Genomic DNA, 14,929 nt, shown 5'->3' on the forward strand with positions numbered 1-14,929 from the left:
CAAATTTTTCCTCCAAGTGTCCAATACCATTAAGATTTTGGAATTCCCCTGAGGCCTAGGCTGTAATGCAATCACAGGGTCTCGCTGATCCCCAATGTGTTTGGTCCCTGTCTACAAGAACTATTACTTTGTCCCAGTTTATGCAGAACAGGGTATTTAAGACTTCAGAAACCCTTCTGCTCCAAAATATGAATTTCTTATTATTTTTTTTTCCAAATGGAATACTGGAAGTCTTAGTTCATGTATACTGCATACTGCACAATCAAACAGGTGTTTTTGTGAACCCTGCTAAACCTAACATCTATTGCATGCATGAGAGCCTCTGACTACCAGGAACTAACTAGACAATCTGGGGATATAAAATAAGACTTTTTATAAGTCTTCTATTCATTCTGCCTTTCCTATCACAGCACAATGGATTGTAGGAGTAAATAGAAACCCAAAACCCATCTTCAGCTATGCAGTTCTGTACAGTCAGAGGTCTGGCAACCACCACCAAGATCCTGCGTGTAGCTGAGCTGCTGGCAGGGCAACACCACTGTCCAGCCAGAGCCAGACCCCTGGAGAAGGGCAGAGGCACCAAGGCCTGCCCTGAGAGAAAGGCACTGTGTCAACAGTGACAGCATTGCAGAAATTCAGCACATGCCATCAAGTGTTGCACCAACATCCTCAGGCAGGAACTCTGGCACGGTACTACCCGGGACAACGCTATCCTGCCAAACGTGGAGCAGAATCAGTGAAGTATAAAGTCATCTTCCAAAAGATGTTTTGATTAGCTTCATTTTCCAATGTGTCTTTAAATACTGTTACTACTGCGTGTTGGATGGTAAGGGTCAGTTTGCTATCCAGCCATTCTGTCCTTTGCTCCTGGGCCCTGTTTAAGAACAGGGAAGAGGCAGTAATCAATCACAATTATCAACAGAAACTTTAGCCAGTGATGTAACATAGGCACTCCCATACCAGAAAGGCAAGTACAACGGAACCCTAGCCCAACCTCTATCTATAATGGCTGTCCGCCCCTCATTAAGGACTTGATAATAAGCTTCTCTGCATCCAGGTCCTATGGACATTTTGCAGTGGCACCAGAATTTCTGGAAAGAGCTGGGCTTGCACTGTCTGTGGGAACCTCCCAGTTGTAGGCAGTTTTGAATTTGCTGTTGTAGATCATCCAGGGACCCATCCCCTCTGATATTCTCTGGTCCTTGTGTCTCCAAACTTGCAGAATCCCACTGGAACTCCTCAACATGTTTTTCTATCACTGTTGCAGAGACTGACTCTGCAGCTGGGTTTGATTAGCCACACTTGGCAAGCCTTTTTCCTGTTCTAACAGTTTATATGACAGCCCACATGCAACTTGGCTGGAAGTCACATGCATAACCTTGCTCTGTTATTGCAAAGCTGAAGCAATGCAACAGTAGAGCAATGGCATAAGACTACCAGATTCTTCACTGTATGCCTTAGAGCTAAGCAGAGACAGCCTTGCCAGACACACATCTGTTCCATTCACCACTGTGACAGCAACGACCTTCTATTGAAGTCAACTCTGAAAAACTCACTGCAAGCATGTTAAACAAGGCAGGCAAAAGTGCTGTTACGCCTTGTGACAGTATTTTAGAAGCTGGGACAAGAAACTTTGGTTTTGGTCTGGTCTAGTCACTATTGTAGGTCCATCACCTTGGTGTGCAAGCCACTTAGAACAGATAGAGGCTCGAGAGGAGCTTCGCCTGAGCATACATTTAAAAACAAACTCTTAACTGTACAAGGTAAGAATACACACTTTAAGGTACCTCTGACACAAGGTCTTCTGACTGATTCGCACGTGATGGCTACCTGCCATCCACTACTATTTCTAGTGATGACTCTTAATTCTGTGAATGATCAGATGCATGAAGGCTAACGACAGTTATGTTAAGCAAGACAAACAATGAAGGTCAAAAAGAAAGCCAGATCACCAAAATTAACAACAAACACGCCTTTCTTAGCCACAGAGAAGACAACAGCAAGGGGCAGACTACAAGACATAGCACAACATGACTTATCAGTCTGTTAGGGAATTAGCAAAGCAAAGATGAATTTTAGAAAAGGATTCAGCCAAATATGGTGTCCGTGCAGGGCAGATGACAGGAAAAGACGTGAAGTACAGCAGAAGGTAGGACAAGCAACTTGCCTTTGGCAAGCTGAACTCAGTCTGACAGTAAAAGCATAAAGAGAAATAATCAGCATTACTACAGGAACATGCAGAGCTTGCTAGACTTCTCAAACCCTCAAGGACATGCTAGAGCAAAGAGCTCACCAGGGTAAAGAGACAGCTCATCAGAGTGCCTGTCAGTCAGTATGACTGTCAGCCAAGAACACCCTTGGTGGTATTACTTCCCAACTGTCACCCGTGGCAGGTTTTAGCAGAGATGCCCAATCACACAGTGACTTGCCCTTTTAAACACTACATGCTGCAGAAGACATTTTACTCTTGCGCTGTGTCCAATTCACACCCACCTTTGTTACGCATTCAAACTTCCACCTTGCAAGTAGGAAAGACAGTCTGCCCAACAGTCCTTCCTTTCCTCTTGAAGTAGTTATTGAACTGCTCAGTCTCTTGCAAATGCCTAAGCATTCTCCGAAGCAAGAGTGTATTACTTCACTCTTCTAGTAAAGTGCTCCAGTACACTGTACTCCAGATTTCAGCAGGCTTAGAAAGCAGAGGAAAACAAGGTAACAGCAAGAAGGATCAACAACTAACCTTTAAGATTAGCCCCAGGCTTGCTATGCAATCCAGCAACAGGGGACCTTACCTATGCTGCACTGTACCAGCACCACAGGGACCCCAAAATAATCAACTGAACGCAAGACCATCTGTTTGCAACTATAAAGGGATGGCCACAGGGCCAGAATAGGTATGAGGCCACATTATTATCCCCTGTACTCACATGCTCAAGACACTTTCACTGCTGCAGAAGGGTATAAGACTGCACAAACCAAGACATTTCACAGTTCACTTTATCTGCACACAAAGATGACAAATGCATTTTTATTAGGGAGGGCAAAGCCTAGAAAATAAGCAGCTAGGAAGCTATTGGAAACAAAAGGAAGCATACAGCCATTAAACAGAGTCAAACAGGAAGAGCAGTAGCAAATTTAAGTTTATCACAGAATACAAGCATCCTACAGCTCTGCAGATCTGTATCAGGGATTGTAAACAGTGTTTGCAAAGTTATTTGCAACACCAAGTCACCAGAAGCAAGAGAATTTCATTACTTTTAACAGTTGAATATCTAATGAGATGAAGGGGCAAAGAGGTTTGGTATATGAAAAGTTCACTACATACAGTTCCCACTGCCAGACAGCAGGGCCCCAGCTGCTTACATCTGTGTTCATTCTCGCCATATCCATTGACATTGCTTCTGAGTAGTATAACTAATCTCTGCTTAAAACATTGCCCATGTTTTACTTCAGAGAAAATACTGCTGAAGCAGAACCAGTGGTACTTGCAACAGAGAGCTGATATCATACAAAAATTCATGTACTTTGAGAGAGGTATCCGTCTCCACAGAAATTAATACAGAATCATAAAATCATGAGATGGCTCAGGTTGGAAGGGACCTCTGGAGGTCACCTTGTCCAACCCCCCTGTTCAAGCAGGGACACCCAGAGCCGGTTGCCCAGGACCATGTCCAGACGGCTTCTGAATAGCTCCAAGGACGGAGACTCGATCACCTCCCTGGGCAGCCTGTGCCTGTGTCACCCTCACACTGAAAAAAGTTTCCTGATGTTCCGAGGAAATCTCCCAGAGTCCACTTTGTGCCTGTTGCCTCTGGTCCTGTCACTGGGCACCACTGAGAAGAGCCTGGCTCCATCCTTTTGGCACCCTCTTGCAGGTATTTATAGACATGGAATAAATCCCCCTGAGCTTGCTCTGCTCCAGAGAGCAGTCCCAGCCCCCTCAGCCTTTCCCCATAGCAGATATGCTCCCATCCTTCAGCATCGTGGTAGCCCCTCACCAGACTCACTCCAATATGCCCATCTCTCTCATACTGGGGAGCCCAGTACTGAACCCAGCACTCCAGGGTGGCCTCACCAGCACCAAGCAGAGGGGAAGGATCCTCTCCCTTCACCTGCTGGCAATATTTTGCCTACACAGCCCAGGATATCATTAGCCTTCTTTGTGGCAAGGGCACATTGTTGGCTCATGTAAATATGAAGGCATACAAATGAACAATGGAAGGAAAACGATCATGCTGTATCAGATTTCTTATGAAGCAGTGGATGATATTTTTGTTTAAGTAAAAAAAACAGTCAGAGTTTTCAGAGTTTTAAACTGACATGTTTGACTACATCCATTACATGGAAGCAGAAAGTGCCAGTAGGCAGAGCAGGAAATGCAAGACCATAGACACAAGAACAGATAAAAAGGACCTCTAATATAAGTTCTTGTCAATCCTGGCTGGATGCAGGCTCTTAGGCAGGGACTTAGGAGCTTATTAGTACTTTATCTGAAGAGTTCATGATACAAACAGCTTCATTCCGAACAAAGTATGCAGGGAGATTTGAAATCTGCACACAAAACCAAGTTCTAAGTTCTAGACCAGAGGAATGAAGGTCCTACAGATCGGGCAAACCCCTGATGTGGGTTGCATCATCTGACTGCAATACAGTATTTATATAAAAAAAATGAAGGGGCAGCAGGACTGCTGTTCTTGCTCAGTTCTTTCACAACTGAAATGGCAGGGTATTAATAACTGCAGTAGCCTCACATCACAGCACAAGAGTTACACGCAGTCAGAAAAACAAGAAAAGACATTCACTGAAATGCTATGGACCAAGCCACTCCGGGGGAATCTTTTACTCCCAGAAGAAAGACATACACTGAAAAACAAAGTCCTCAGAAACATGACTATGAAAATTATTTTATGTTTTGAGCAGCTCTGCTTAACAGAAGTTTGGATTGAACCAGTATAAATGCATACTCAACTAAAATGCAATTAGGGTCCACAAGTTTGAGTACTTCAAGTTTAACTTCCCTGAATTTCAGACTTCACATCTCTGATTACCATCGTTTCACAACATGCTGAAGTGAAGCTGCACAGATGACCTTGGAAGACTTAATAAACAGAAAAGCTCACCCTCTGAAAGCAGAAGCTAGAGTGAAAACACTACTTGGCTCACATGCCTCAAGGCCTAAATCACAAAACTGTCTAGGTTGGAAGGGATGTCTTGAGAATATAGTTCAACGCCACTGCTCAAGCAAGGCCACCTAGAACAGGTTGCCCAGGACTGTGTGCAGTTCAGTTTTGAGTATCTGCAGGGAGAAAGACTCCACAACCTCTGTGGGCAACCTGTTCCAGTGTTTAACTACCCTCACAGTAAAAAAAAAAAAGGGTATTCTTGTATTAGATGGAACTTCATGTATTTCAATTTGTGCCCATCATCTCTTGTCCTGTCAGTGGGCACTATAGAGGCTGGCTCCCTCCTCTTCATTTGCTCCCATTAGGTATTTATACATATTGAAGTGATCCCCCTGAGCCTTCTCCTCTCCAGGCCAAACAGATTCAGCTCTCTCAGCCTCTCCTCACATGGACAGATGCTCCAGTCCCTTAATTGTCTTCATGGCCTTGTGCAGGACTCGCTCCAGTAAGTCCATACTTTTCTTGTACTGTGGAACTCAGATCTAGACACAGCACTCCAGATGTTGTATCACCAGCGCTAAGGAGAGAGGAAGGATCACTTCCCTCAATCTGCCAGCAGTGCTCTTCCTAACACAGCCTAAGATCCTGTTGGCCACCTTTGCTGTCAGGGTGCATTGCTGGCTCATGGTCAGCTTGCCGTCCTCCAGGACCCCAAGGTCCTGATCTGCAGAGCTCATTTCCAGAAGGTTAGCCCTGAGCATGTACTGGTATACAGGGATGTATACTTGCTAAGTTTGTATTCAAGTGATCTTTCAAGAACTGGCATGAAGGAGCCTTCTAAAATGCTAATGTTCCACATGCCTTCAATCAAAGGACCCCAAAAAGGAGTAGACATGCGCAACTGCCATACTAATACTCAAATGGGCAAATGAAGACCTGGATGACTATAAGACATCCCCGACACATCCTGGAAACCCACTTAAAGGCAGAGAAAAAACACAATCCAGCAAAGCTGAAGCAGCAGGCACCTTCAACACAACACAAAAAGAATAAATTTGACCACAGAAAAGGCAAGTTCTCATAATCTGGAGCACTAAACCAGGAAATTTAAACCTTTTTAGAAGATCCTATTTAATTGAAAACGACAACCAGTCTAGAAGATAGTTGTTTTCTGGTGTTTTCATGAATGAGATGACTCACAGCAGCACAAAGAAGGTATACTGAGCAAGGAAAGCAAGCACATGAAGCAAAAGCCAGCTTTTAAACCTTCTGCAAAATGAAAATGAGAGTTTATCACCATCACAGCATAGTAGGAGGTTCATCTGTTAAGTATGCATTCCACTTGGTGACTTGGCAACAAGGCCAAAGACACCAATTCTTACCTCTAAATCTGACTTTTTAAAAAAAAAAAAAACCAAAAAAAAACCAAACACCAACCAAAAAACAAACCATCAACATCCTTCCCCCAGGTGCACACACTAAATCATAACACACATTCAATCAGGTGTTAGCTGCCGTTTCAAAAACTAACCACAGCAATTAGAAGCCTACTGACTGTCACTTACCTATGACTGCTCCTCCCACCTTGAGGTGTGTGCTTATATACAAAATCAAGGCAGGTCTCTGGTAACCATTTTTGCCACTCTAGTAATCGTAACAGCAGCTAGATCATGAGATGCCTGACAATTTATTACAGTTAGAAATTAACCTCATGCTATTCCACCCAGTTTGTTCAAGAGAGTTTTTCAAGAACAATCTTCACTTTATGACAGGCTTTTACACTGGGAGTCTTAAAGACAACATAGACCAAGGTGAGACAAAGCCGAAAAAAAAAAAAAACCCAACCAAAAAAAACCCCTGCATACCACTTTGAACTTTCTGAAGCATTCTGGGCAAAAAAAGTTCCACTCAAAACTATTCATCTGCCAGACCTCATTCCCAGCAGCATCTGTAGTCAGAGATAAACCTTCTTCTCTGCTTGTGAAAGTCTGCCTTAGTTTTGCCAAGTTTCTAAGCAACTGAAAACGTTTGGCTTGGTAGAGGACGTGCTTGACTCTACACATAAAACTGTATGGCTAGAAGCAAAACTACATAAATTCATGTTAAATCTTCCTAAATGAACACCAACATGGGTGAAAAAGTTTTCCATTTTTATGATAGATTTTTCTATTTCTGCTGATTTCAACTGCCCATTATTTTTTCTCTAAACCACACTCACCTTAGTTAAAAAAAAAAAAAAAGCCAGATCCAAAATATCCTAGTAACCCCCATCTTATTTCTACATCACATGCTAAGTGTCTCAGGTGTCCGTTAAGGATATGAAAAACAGCATGACAAGTCTTTAAACATCAGGTAACAAAATCCAAGAGAGTGAAGTAATGACTAAAATAAGATTAGTCATGAAAGCATGTCACTCACAACCTTATTAGCAAAATGCTCAAGAGAAACAGGAGCCCTATACCCTACATTTAGTGTTTTCAAACCCAAATCACTGTTCAAGATCTAAGGATTAAACATTTTCTAGCTCTCTTATGAACAGTACATAGTGATATGACAGTACTGTTAAAATAAGTCCTCAAGAAACCAGCCAAGAAAGCTCAGTATTTCAAGGCTATCTGAGATACCACAGCATCTTCTTAAGCCTGGAGACCACTGGCTGAGGCCCTTCTTGTCTTGCTAGAATGAGGGTCTTTTGTTCTGCTCACAGTGGTGACTTGGTTTGAGAAATGGCTTGCTAGTCTTAAGCCTTGTTGCCATCAGCGTGATTGAACCCACACTGAAGCCCAGGCTTGGTCATGATCCCGCTCTGTGGGCTTGTTCCTGGACCACTCTGCTGCTGGTGTGACGCCTTGCTTCTTCCACCCCACAAAGGTAGCCTGCCACACGACTGCCACAGCCCAACTTGCCCAGCCTGCAGCACTCTGGTAAACAAGCCACCCCCAAGGAAATCTGCCATCCTAATGCCGCAAGCCCTGACTACATCAACTTCCCCTTCAGCTAGATTAAGATCCCAGATTTAGCTTTTTGAGGAGCCTCCACTCTGCTGGCGATGCAGAGCAGCACAGCACATCCTCCTCCTGCAAACACTAAGAAGGCACAGAGCCCATTTGGACAGGCCCTTCTCTTTCCACCACTTCCAGCTGACAGCTGGTAGGTTCCCAACTCAGTCAAAACAAACTCTAACCATCGAGAACAACCCTGATGGCAAAAAAATAAATAATTATTTTAAATGTAAATGCAGCATTCTATTTAATAGGGTTAAAAATTGCAGCACTCAAATCCTTCTCCAGCCCCCACCAGTCCAACTCCCTCCTCATATGCACAGGTCTCCCCAAAAACAGAGCTTTGTCTGGGGAAACAGAAATAGTAAACCTTACTTCACAATCAGGGACTCATTTGGGCAGGATGTCTCTCTGGCCATCAGGAGCCAGACACATTCACTGAAACATTCATCTTAAAACCAAAACATCTAAGGACTTAAAACTACAAGCAAGCAATTGGATAGCCAAGCACAAAGCAAAGGCTAGTCCAGGTTTGGTGCCCAGCCAAGTCTAGCAGAGCAGTAGCAGGAAAGAGCCTAATGTACGTGGAAAGTTCAGCTGGGAAGAGCTCAGAACAATGCATCCGCTTGGCTTGACATGCAGGAGCCAGCATGCACTAGGGCCCATGGACTAGCACACTCTAAGGACAAGGAGAGGAAGAGAACTAACAACCAGGAGACTTCACAAAGGGCAGTGCTCCCTCTCTGTAAGGCTTTGGCTGAGAGCACAAGGAACAGTTTACATCCCAGCACAGAACACAAGGTCTCAAAGTAGGATGCACCTAAGCCAAACAGTTTTACATAGCAGCCTTATAGCAAGGGAACACTGTATAAATAAATTAGAGAGAGTGTGTATGTTTGTGTGTGTTACAAATATAGATATACACACACACATATATAAATATATACGCACACACACACAAATAAAATAATGTACATTACATATATAGTGGTAATCACATCACAGGAGCGGAGAAGTTTGCTCACCATTAGCAAATATCCTATGAAAGACTGTTGGTAACAGAGCAGCCCGTAAGCGGGAAGTAAAACAAGATAGAAGTCAATGAGTTGATGAAACAGCAAGCACTTAACATTGATAGAGACAGCTAAGTCAGAATCATGGCAAAACATGGACAAGACTAAGAATCTGGCCCTGCCTCCAGCCACCTTTTAAAAATAAATTTATGTAAGGAACATTAGTGTTTCTAATTGACAACCAGACTAGGCAAGGGAGACAAGACACCTCTGAACAAGTAGAAGATTACAGCCAACTCTGAGGCTAAGAAGCTGGAAATTCTGTTCTTTCTGTGAGTGCCCTACAGTCCCTTAGCATCCCCTTCAGCAGACAACTACCTTTCTCCACATCCCAACAGCTTCTCCTGGGCATAGATCTTGGCATCAGAACCCATACTTACATACCTGGCCACATAATTTAATAGCAGAGTTAACTGGCGCCTTGGCCTGGAAGTGAAAAGAAGCTCTGGACAGACTGCAGTCAAATATATAAGGAATCCTAGAGGTCAGGTATGTTGAAGAAAGGAAAGCATATGCACCAGCTGAGTACCTGGAGGCACTATTTGGAAATATACTAGCACAACACTAAGCCTCCCCCTATGCTCTACTGGAAGTATCACTCAGCACATCCTAATACATTGGCATGTCTCAGGGGCACGAGAAGACATACAAGACACTCCAGTTTGAGGCCTCAGTTCTGTTGGGGCACTCCAAGAGCTGCCAAAAAGGATTTTTAATTCAAACCCATTGCTTCTTTCCACCTGTGACTGGTTCTTACACTCCCACTGCAAATTACAAGAAACACCTCCCAACATTGCTTAACACAAGCAAGCAGCAGCATTGAACACCCTGTCTAAACACACTGTTCTCCTTCACAGAGTACCTTTGACCTGTCACAGTAAAGCATCTCGCAACACACTCCCTTCACAGGTCCACTTGTTAGACAATACAGATAAGCACAGATGCAACATGCTGTTGCATGTGGATCCTGTGGAAGAGTACACAGAAAACAACTTGGACCTCTCACAAGAAATGTTTTCATCTGACCACAACAACAGAAAGCAGCTGGAACATCCTGCCTCTGGAAACACCAGTGGCAAGTTTAAGAACTGTAGGTGTCTTTCCCATCCTCATCACAAGTTCTCCAAAGTTCCCCACTCATTTGACACTCTTCCTCCTTAAATCTATTAACCCTGCACTTTATGGCACTAGGGGAAGAAAAAAAGTTAGTAAATTAATGGATTATGAATAGCTTGTGCATTTAAGCAGTATGAGAAATCCCTCTTTCTCACTCCCTTTTTTCTTCCACAGATGACCCCCAGCATATGAAGATTTCATCCCTCTTCCCAAAACTCAATGCAATAGTAGCAGCAACACCTTACTACTAAACCAATCTCTTTTCTTCCTGCAGTGCACAGGTGTCTCTAGGAAAAAAAAAAAAAAAAGACTGATCCAGAATTACATGCAGAACAAGAAAAACAGTGGTCAGTCCTTCTAGTGCATGGGCTTCTGCAATCTGAAGTAGCAGCAAGGAGTGATAGGCAAAAGGGCTGCTCCCACACCTAAACAGGTGTTACAGGAACAAGTACCAGCCATTTCCAATGCAACACAAGTCACAGGCACTACTCTTCTAGTACTTCCTCATCTAGCAGACAGAGGGATGTTTTGCAGAACACACTAGCAGCTTCCTCTCCCCAGAGTTTTGACCCCACATTCAGCAAGTATTCTCTTTTGCTTAAAGTAGAGGGAAGAGGAGCTTTCAGGAGCATAGCCCAGAATGGTGCTGGGGACAGAGACAGCATCAAAGAGCAGATCACAGTGCACTGAATAATTATCCCCCTTAAATCCATGAGAATTACTGCCCTGCTTCTTTTAGGTAAACACAGGAAAGTTTTCTGATACCAGCCAGCTGTAAGAAATAACTACATGAAGCAATAAACATGGACCTACCATTGTCAGTAATCCCAAAGCAACTGTTGCTCTAGGGCTCGAACATGAGAATAGCCTGTCTGGCTACTGCACAGTCAGCAGTACTAGAGAATCTCAAGATCGAATACAGTCAGCAGTTCTGATGACATGGTTTTGACTTTCCTAGTTGGGTGGGCACTACAGGAATAAGAATACATTCTGCAACACTGGCAACTTTAATTCCAGCCTGCACTGGAGCTATAGCTTTCACATCTGGAGGATTCCTCTTCTGACCACTAGTCCACTTGCACTCACTTCCTTTTTTACTTAAGAAAGGACAAGAATTGCCCAGATAAATCACTTCACTCCTGAACACAAGGTGAGCAAGGCAGCCTGCAACTGTGGAATAGAAGTTTGCTTAGGAACAACTGCAATTAAGCACTGCTCTTGCACAGTCATGCTCTCCAGCATGTGTCCTCTTCTTGCTGAGGATACAGTCGTTACAGCACACAGAGACCTGCTACTCTTTGGAAAAGCACATCAGTCTAATTGCATCTGACCCTCCCACCCTGCCCAACAGAAGCAAAGCTCTATGGAATAGGAGGGAGCAGGCAAAGTTATAACTCTGTTGAGGCAACTGTTTGTGACTCGCACTCAAGGAAGCCACCTTTCTTTTAGACAGCCTCTGAATGGCACCACTGGGAGTCCGAATACTCTTGAGAATGTCACACTTGCTGATCTGCAGAACCTCCCTCCAGTAAAAAGCCATGGCTCTAGATACCAACTTCAAGTGGTTTGTTTTTACAAACAAAGTCCTGGCTACCAATCAGAAAGAGTGCAGCTGTATAATACTTTTAAACTAAACTAGAAAGAGAAGGATCGCTTATGTACTTGAATCTACAACAGACTTCCCATAAGCAGCCTGAATTGAATGCCAGGGAGCCAGTTGTGTTTGCCAGCATACAGGTATCAGATGTACATAACCCCTGGAAATGTCTCCCACCTGAACAAAGTCAGGGAAAGATAATAAAGTAAACTCCATGATGTCATCAGCCTGTATGAAGAGCAAGTCACCAAGTTTACAGGCAGATAAAGAACTGAGTGTTCCTTCTGCCATGACCTAGTCTCCCTGGGTACAAGCATGTATCAGAGGTTTGTTATAGAGAACAGAGACCCCAATTCTGGAACAGAGAGACAACACAAGAGTTCTTTGATGGAAAGAAAAGCCACAGAGGTTTGCAGTTTATGAAGAGAGGCTATTTTTAGATGACAGGCGAAACAGAGCATTCTTTCCTGTATACTGTCAACATCAAACCAAGAATTCACACAGACAAAAGCCTACAGGACAGCAAGTGCACACTCCTCAGGTTTGAGAATACTTGCATAAGTTGGACAACAGATAGCAAAGCTGTCACTTGAAAGGTTATGTCAAGGCACAACATAATGCATCCTGACTGCAGACAGATTTTTTAGAGACATAAGAACAGCAAAGGTGAAAAAAACAGAGTATGCAAGGATACACTGTACTGCCAGAAAAATCACTACTTACTTATGAAATAAAACATTTCAGCACAGGGTGGCTGCCTGAACAGGGCATGTCTTTGCCAAACAGGCCCAAGGCAAACTAGCATCCTGAAGCCCAGGCCAAAGCAAGTGATGCTGGATGAGGATGCCAAGACAAGCAGCTTGCTGCAGCCAGAGTCTGTAAACTTGATTATACATGTTGGCTGCTACAAGAAGCACTCGTGGCCTCAGTGGACACAGCCCTCCAGACAGCTCTCAAAACTTCACAACACTGGGAAGAGAACTCTGTGTGTGTTAACATGAAAAAGATCACAGAGCAGATGAATCCAAGGATAACGTGCATATAAAACTTGAAAGCTTCAGCACCATTTCTTGGGTCAGTCCCTTGAGATCAAAAACTGAGGAACAGGGCTAACAAGGGAAACAGTATCCAGCATCAGTCCTCCCTGTGCCTGAAGGTGGTCCAACCAAAAGTGATTTCTACCAATCTCTGGCACAACTGATGTGGAGATGGAGGAACATGCATACATACATGCCTATCATGCCAGATAACCTTGAAAGGATTAGAGGCCTTTTTCTGTTTGAGCAGTTTGTCCCATAGGCAAGGGTCACCTCCAAAAAGCCTTACTTACCTGACCCAATTTTGATCAGTCCGTTGTGCTGAATGAAGATGGTGTCACAGGTCAGGTTACCATGGATGATTGGGGGATCACAGGAGTGGAGGTAGCTAGAGATTCAGAACAGAGCACTGGTCAGGAGACTACCAAGGCTGCAGCCAGGAATCCCTCCCTTCATCCCTTCCCTGTCTCAAGCAACATCAGAAGAGAACAGGAGGGCAAAGGGCATATGCCAGGGATTTACAATGGCAGGGAGGTAGAATTAAGTGACTGTACATCAGCCTCTAGGCTAGGAGAGAATCATGAAAACTAAGCAATTGTCTTTAACAAACAATCTCCAGAACATGGGGGGAAAAAGAAAGCTTTCTCTGATCAGTTCTGAAGAAACCCAGGGTACCGGGGTAAAGAAACTATTTCATCCATCCCAGTACTGCTAGGTGGGTGCTAAAAGGGTTCCAATTTTACACAAAAAATATCAGAGCCTTACTCTGGCCCTACTCGCAGGGCATCAAAAAAGCACTCAGTGCTGTATAAACATGATTGGTCATGTCTACCAGCAGGCACAAATAAAGCTTTTCAGTGCTTGAGGTCCCAGGTATATTTGAGGCTACCTGTTCTTGCGCCTCACTCTGCTTGATTTTATGTTAGCAGCCAGCACAAATAAGGACTGTCAGCTCCCAAAAGATTATTAGAATCCCAACTATTCATCAACAGCTATATTTAGCCAAATAGCAATAGAATTTTCTCTATGGAGTGGGAGTCATGCTCTGACATCTGGGTTTGTTGTTTTTTTCCAAGGCTGTTACTAGCTATACACCAACTCTGGCTCAGGTAGAGAAGAGTATTTAAAACCAAAACAAAAAAAAAACCAAAACACATTCTATTCAATTGACTTGCACTAAGATGGCTGCAGAAAATCTGCATCATGAAGAAAAGTATAGATCCACATACACTTCTAACAATATCACACCACAATAATTATGAATCCACTACATCCTACAGGGCTGCAGCCTGGCAAGACTAAGAAAATTTTCCTCACTCATCTCACATGGAATTTGATTTCTCTGAGACTTCTTTGCAACATCCTCTTGGCCACGGTTAGATCCAGGTTACAAAGTTGGATACTCTGGAGAGCTCCCTGATGCTCAACTCCCACACTCACTATTGTATCAGTCGCAACTGTCAGGATCCAAAACCTACATTGCACCTGTTTATTTTAGAGGCATCAATATTGTCTAACTGAAGACTCTGGGATTGTTATATAAAGTGCAGTTGACACTCTGCAGACTGTGACTGGGATAAGACTCAGGCTGGGTGACTGAAAGTGCTCTCCAGGCTCCATTCCATGAAGTTTGCTAACATTTGGCAGCATGTATGTTTACAGCTTTTAATATTCTAGCACAAAAGATGCTACACTTAAACAGATGGCTAGACCACAAGATCAGTAACTCGCATACCTGAGAGCAGAGAGGATCTGGGTACACCATCGCTTCCAGGCCTACAGACACAGGAGCAAAACCAATAAAAATCATTCAAGGAAGAGGAACCAGTTCATAGTTCTGTCATTCATAGCCTGTTCATATGAAGGAATATACACTCCATTCTGTGGCATCTTAGCTTTTACCCAGTACAGGTGTGTAGGAAGTAAGAAGAGGATCGGTACTCTCATGCTCAGTTTAGTTTCTACATATTCGTATGGGTCAAGA

At 43.6% G+C, this 14,929-nt stretch overlaps 1 protein-coding gene across 1 annotated transcript in view; it reads right to left on the minus strand.

The window, feature by feature from the left end:
- The window catches only part of NRBP1 (nuclear receptor binding protein 1), a 40,907-nt gene that overhangs the window by 9,527 nt on the left and 16,451 nt on the right, over positions 1-14,929 (minus strand). The window contains exons 6-7 of the mRNA XM_075048777.1: positions 14,681-14,721; positions 13,239-13,333 (exon numbers count right to left, since the gene is read on the minus strand). Of these exons, the coding sequence (XP_074904878.1) occupies positions 13,239-13,333; positions 14,681-14,721 (136 nt within the window). The remainder of the gene's footprint in view (positions 1-13,238; positions 13,334-14,680; positions 14,722-14,929) is intronic.

The sequence above is a fragment of the Buteo buteo genome, chromosome 17, assembly GCF_964188355.1.
Source record: "Buteo buteo chromosome 17, bButBut1.hap1.1, whole genome shotgun sequence".
Taxonomy (NCBI): domain Eukaryota; kingdom Metazoa; phylum Chordata; class Aves; order Accipitriformes; family Accipitridae; genus Buteo; species Buteo buteo.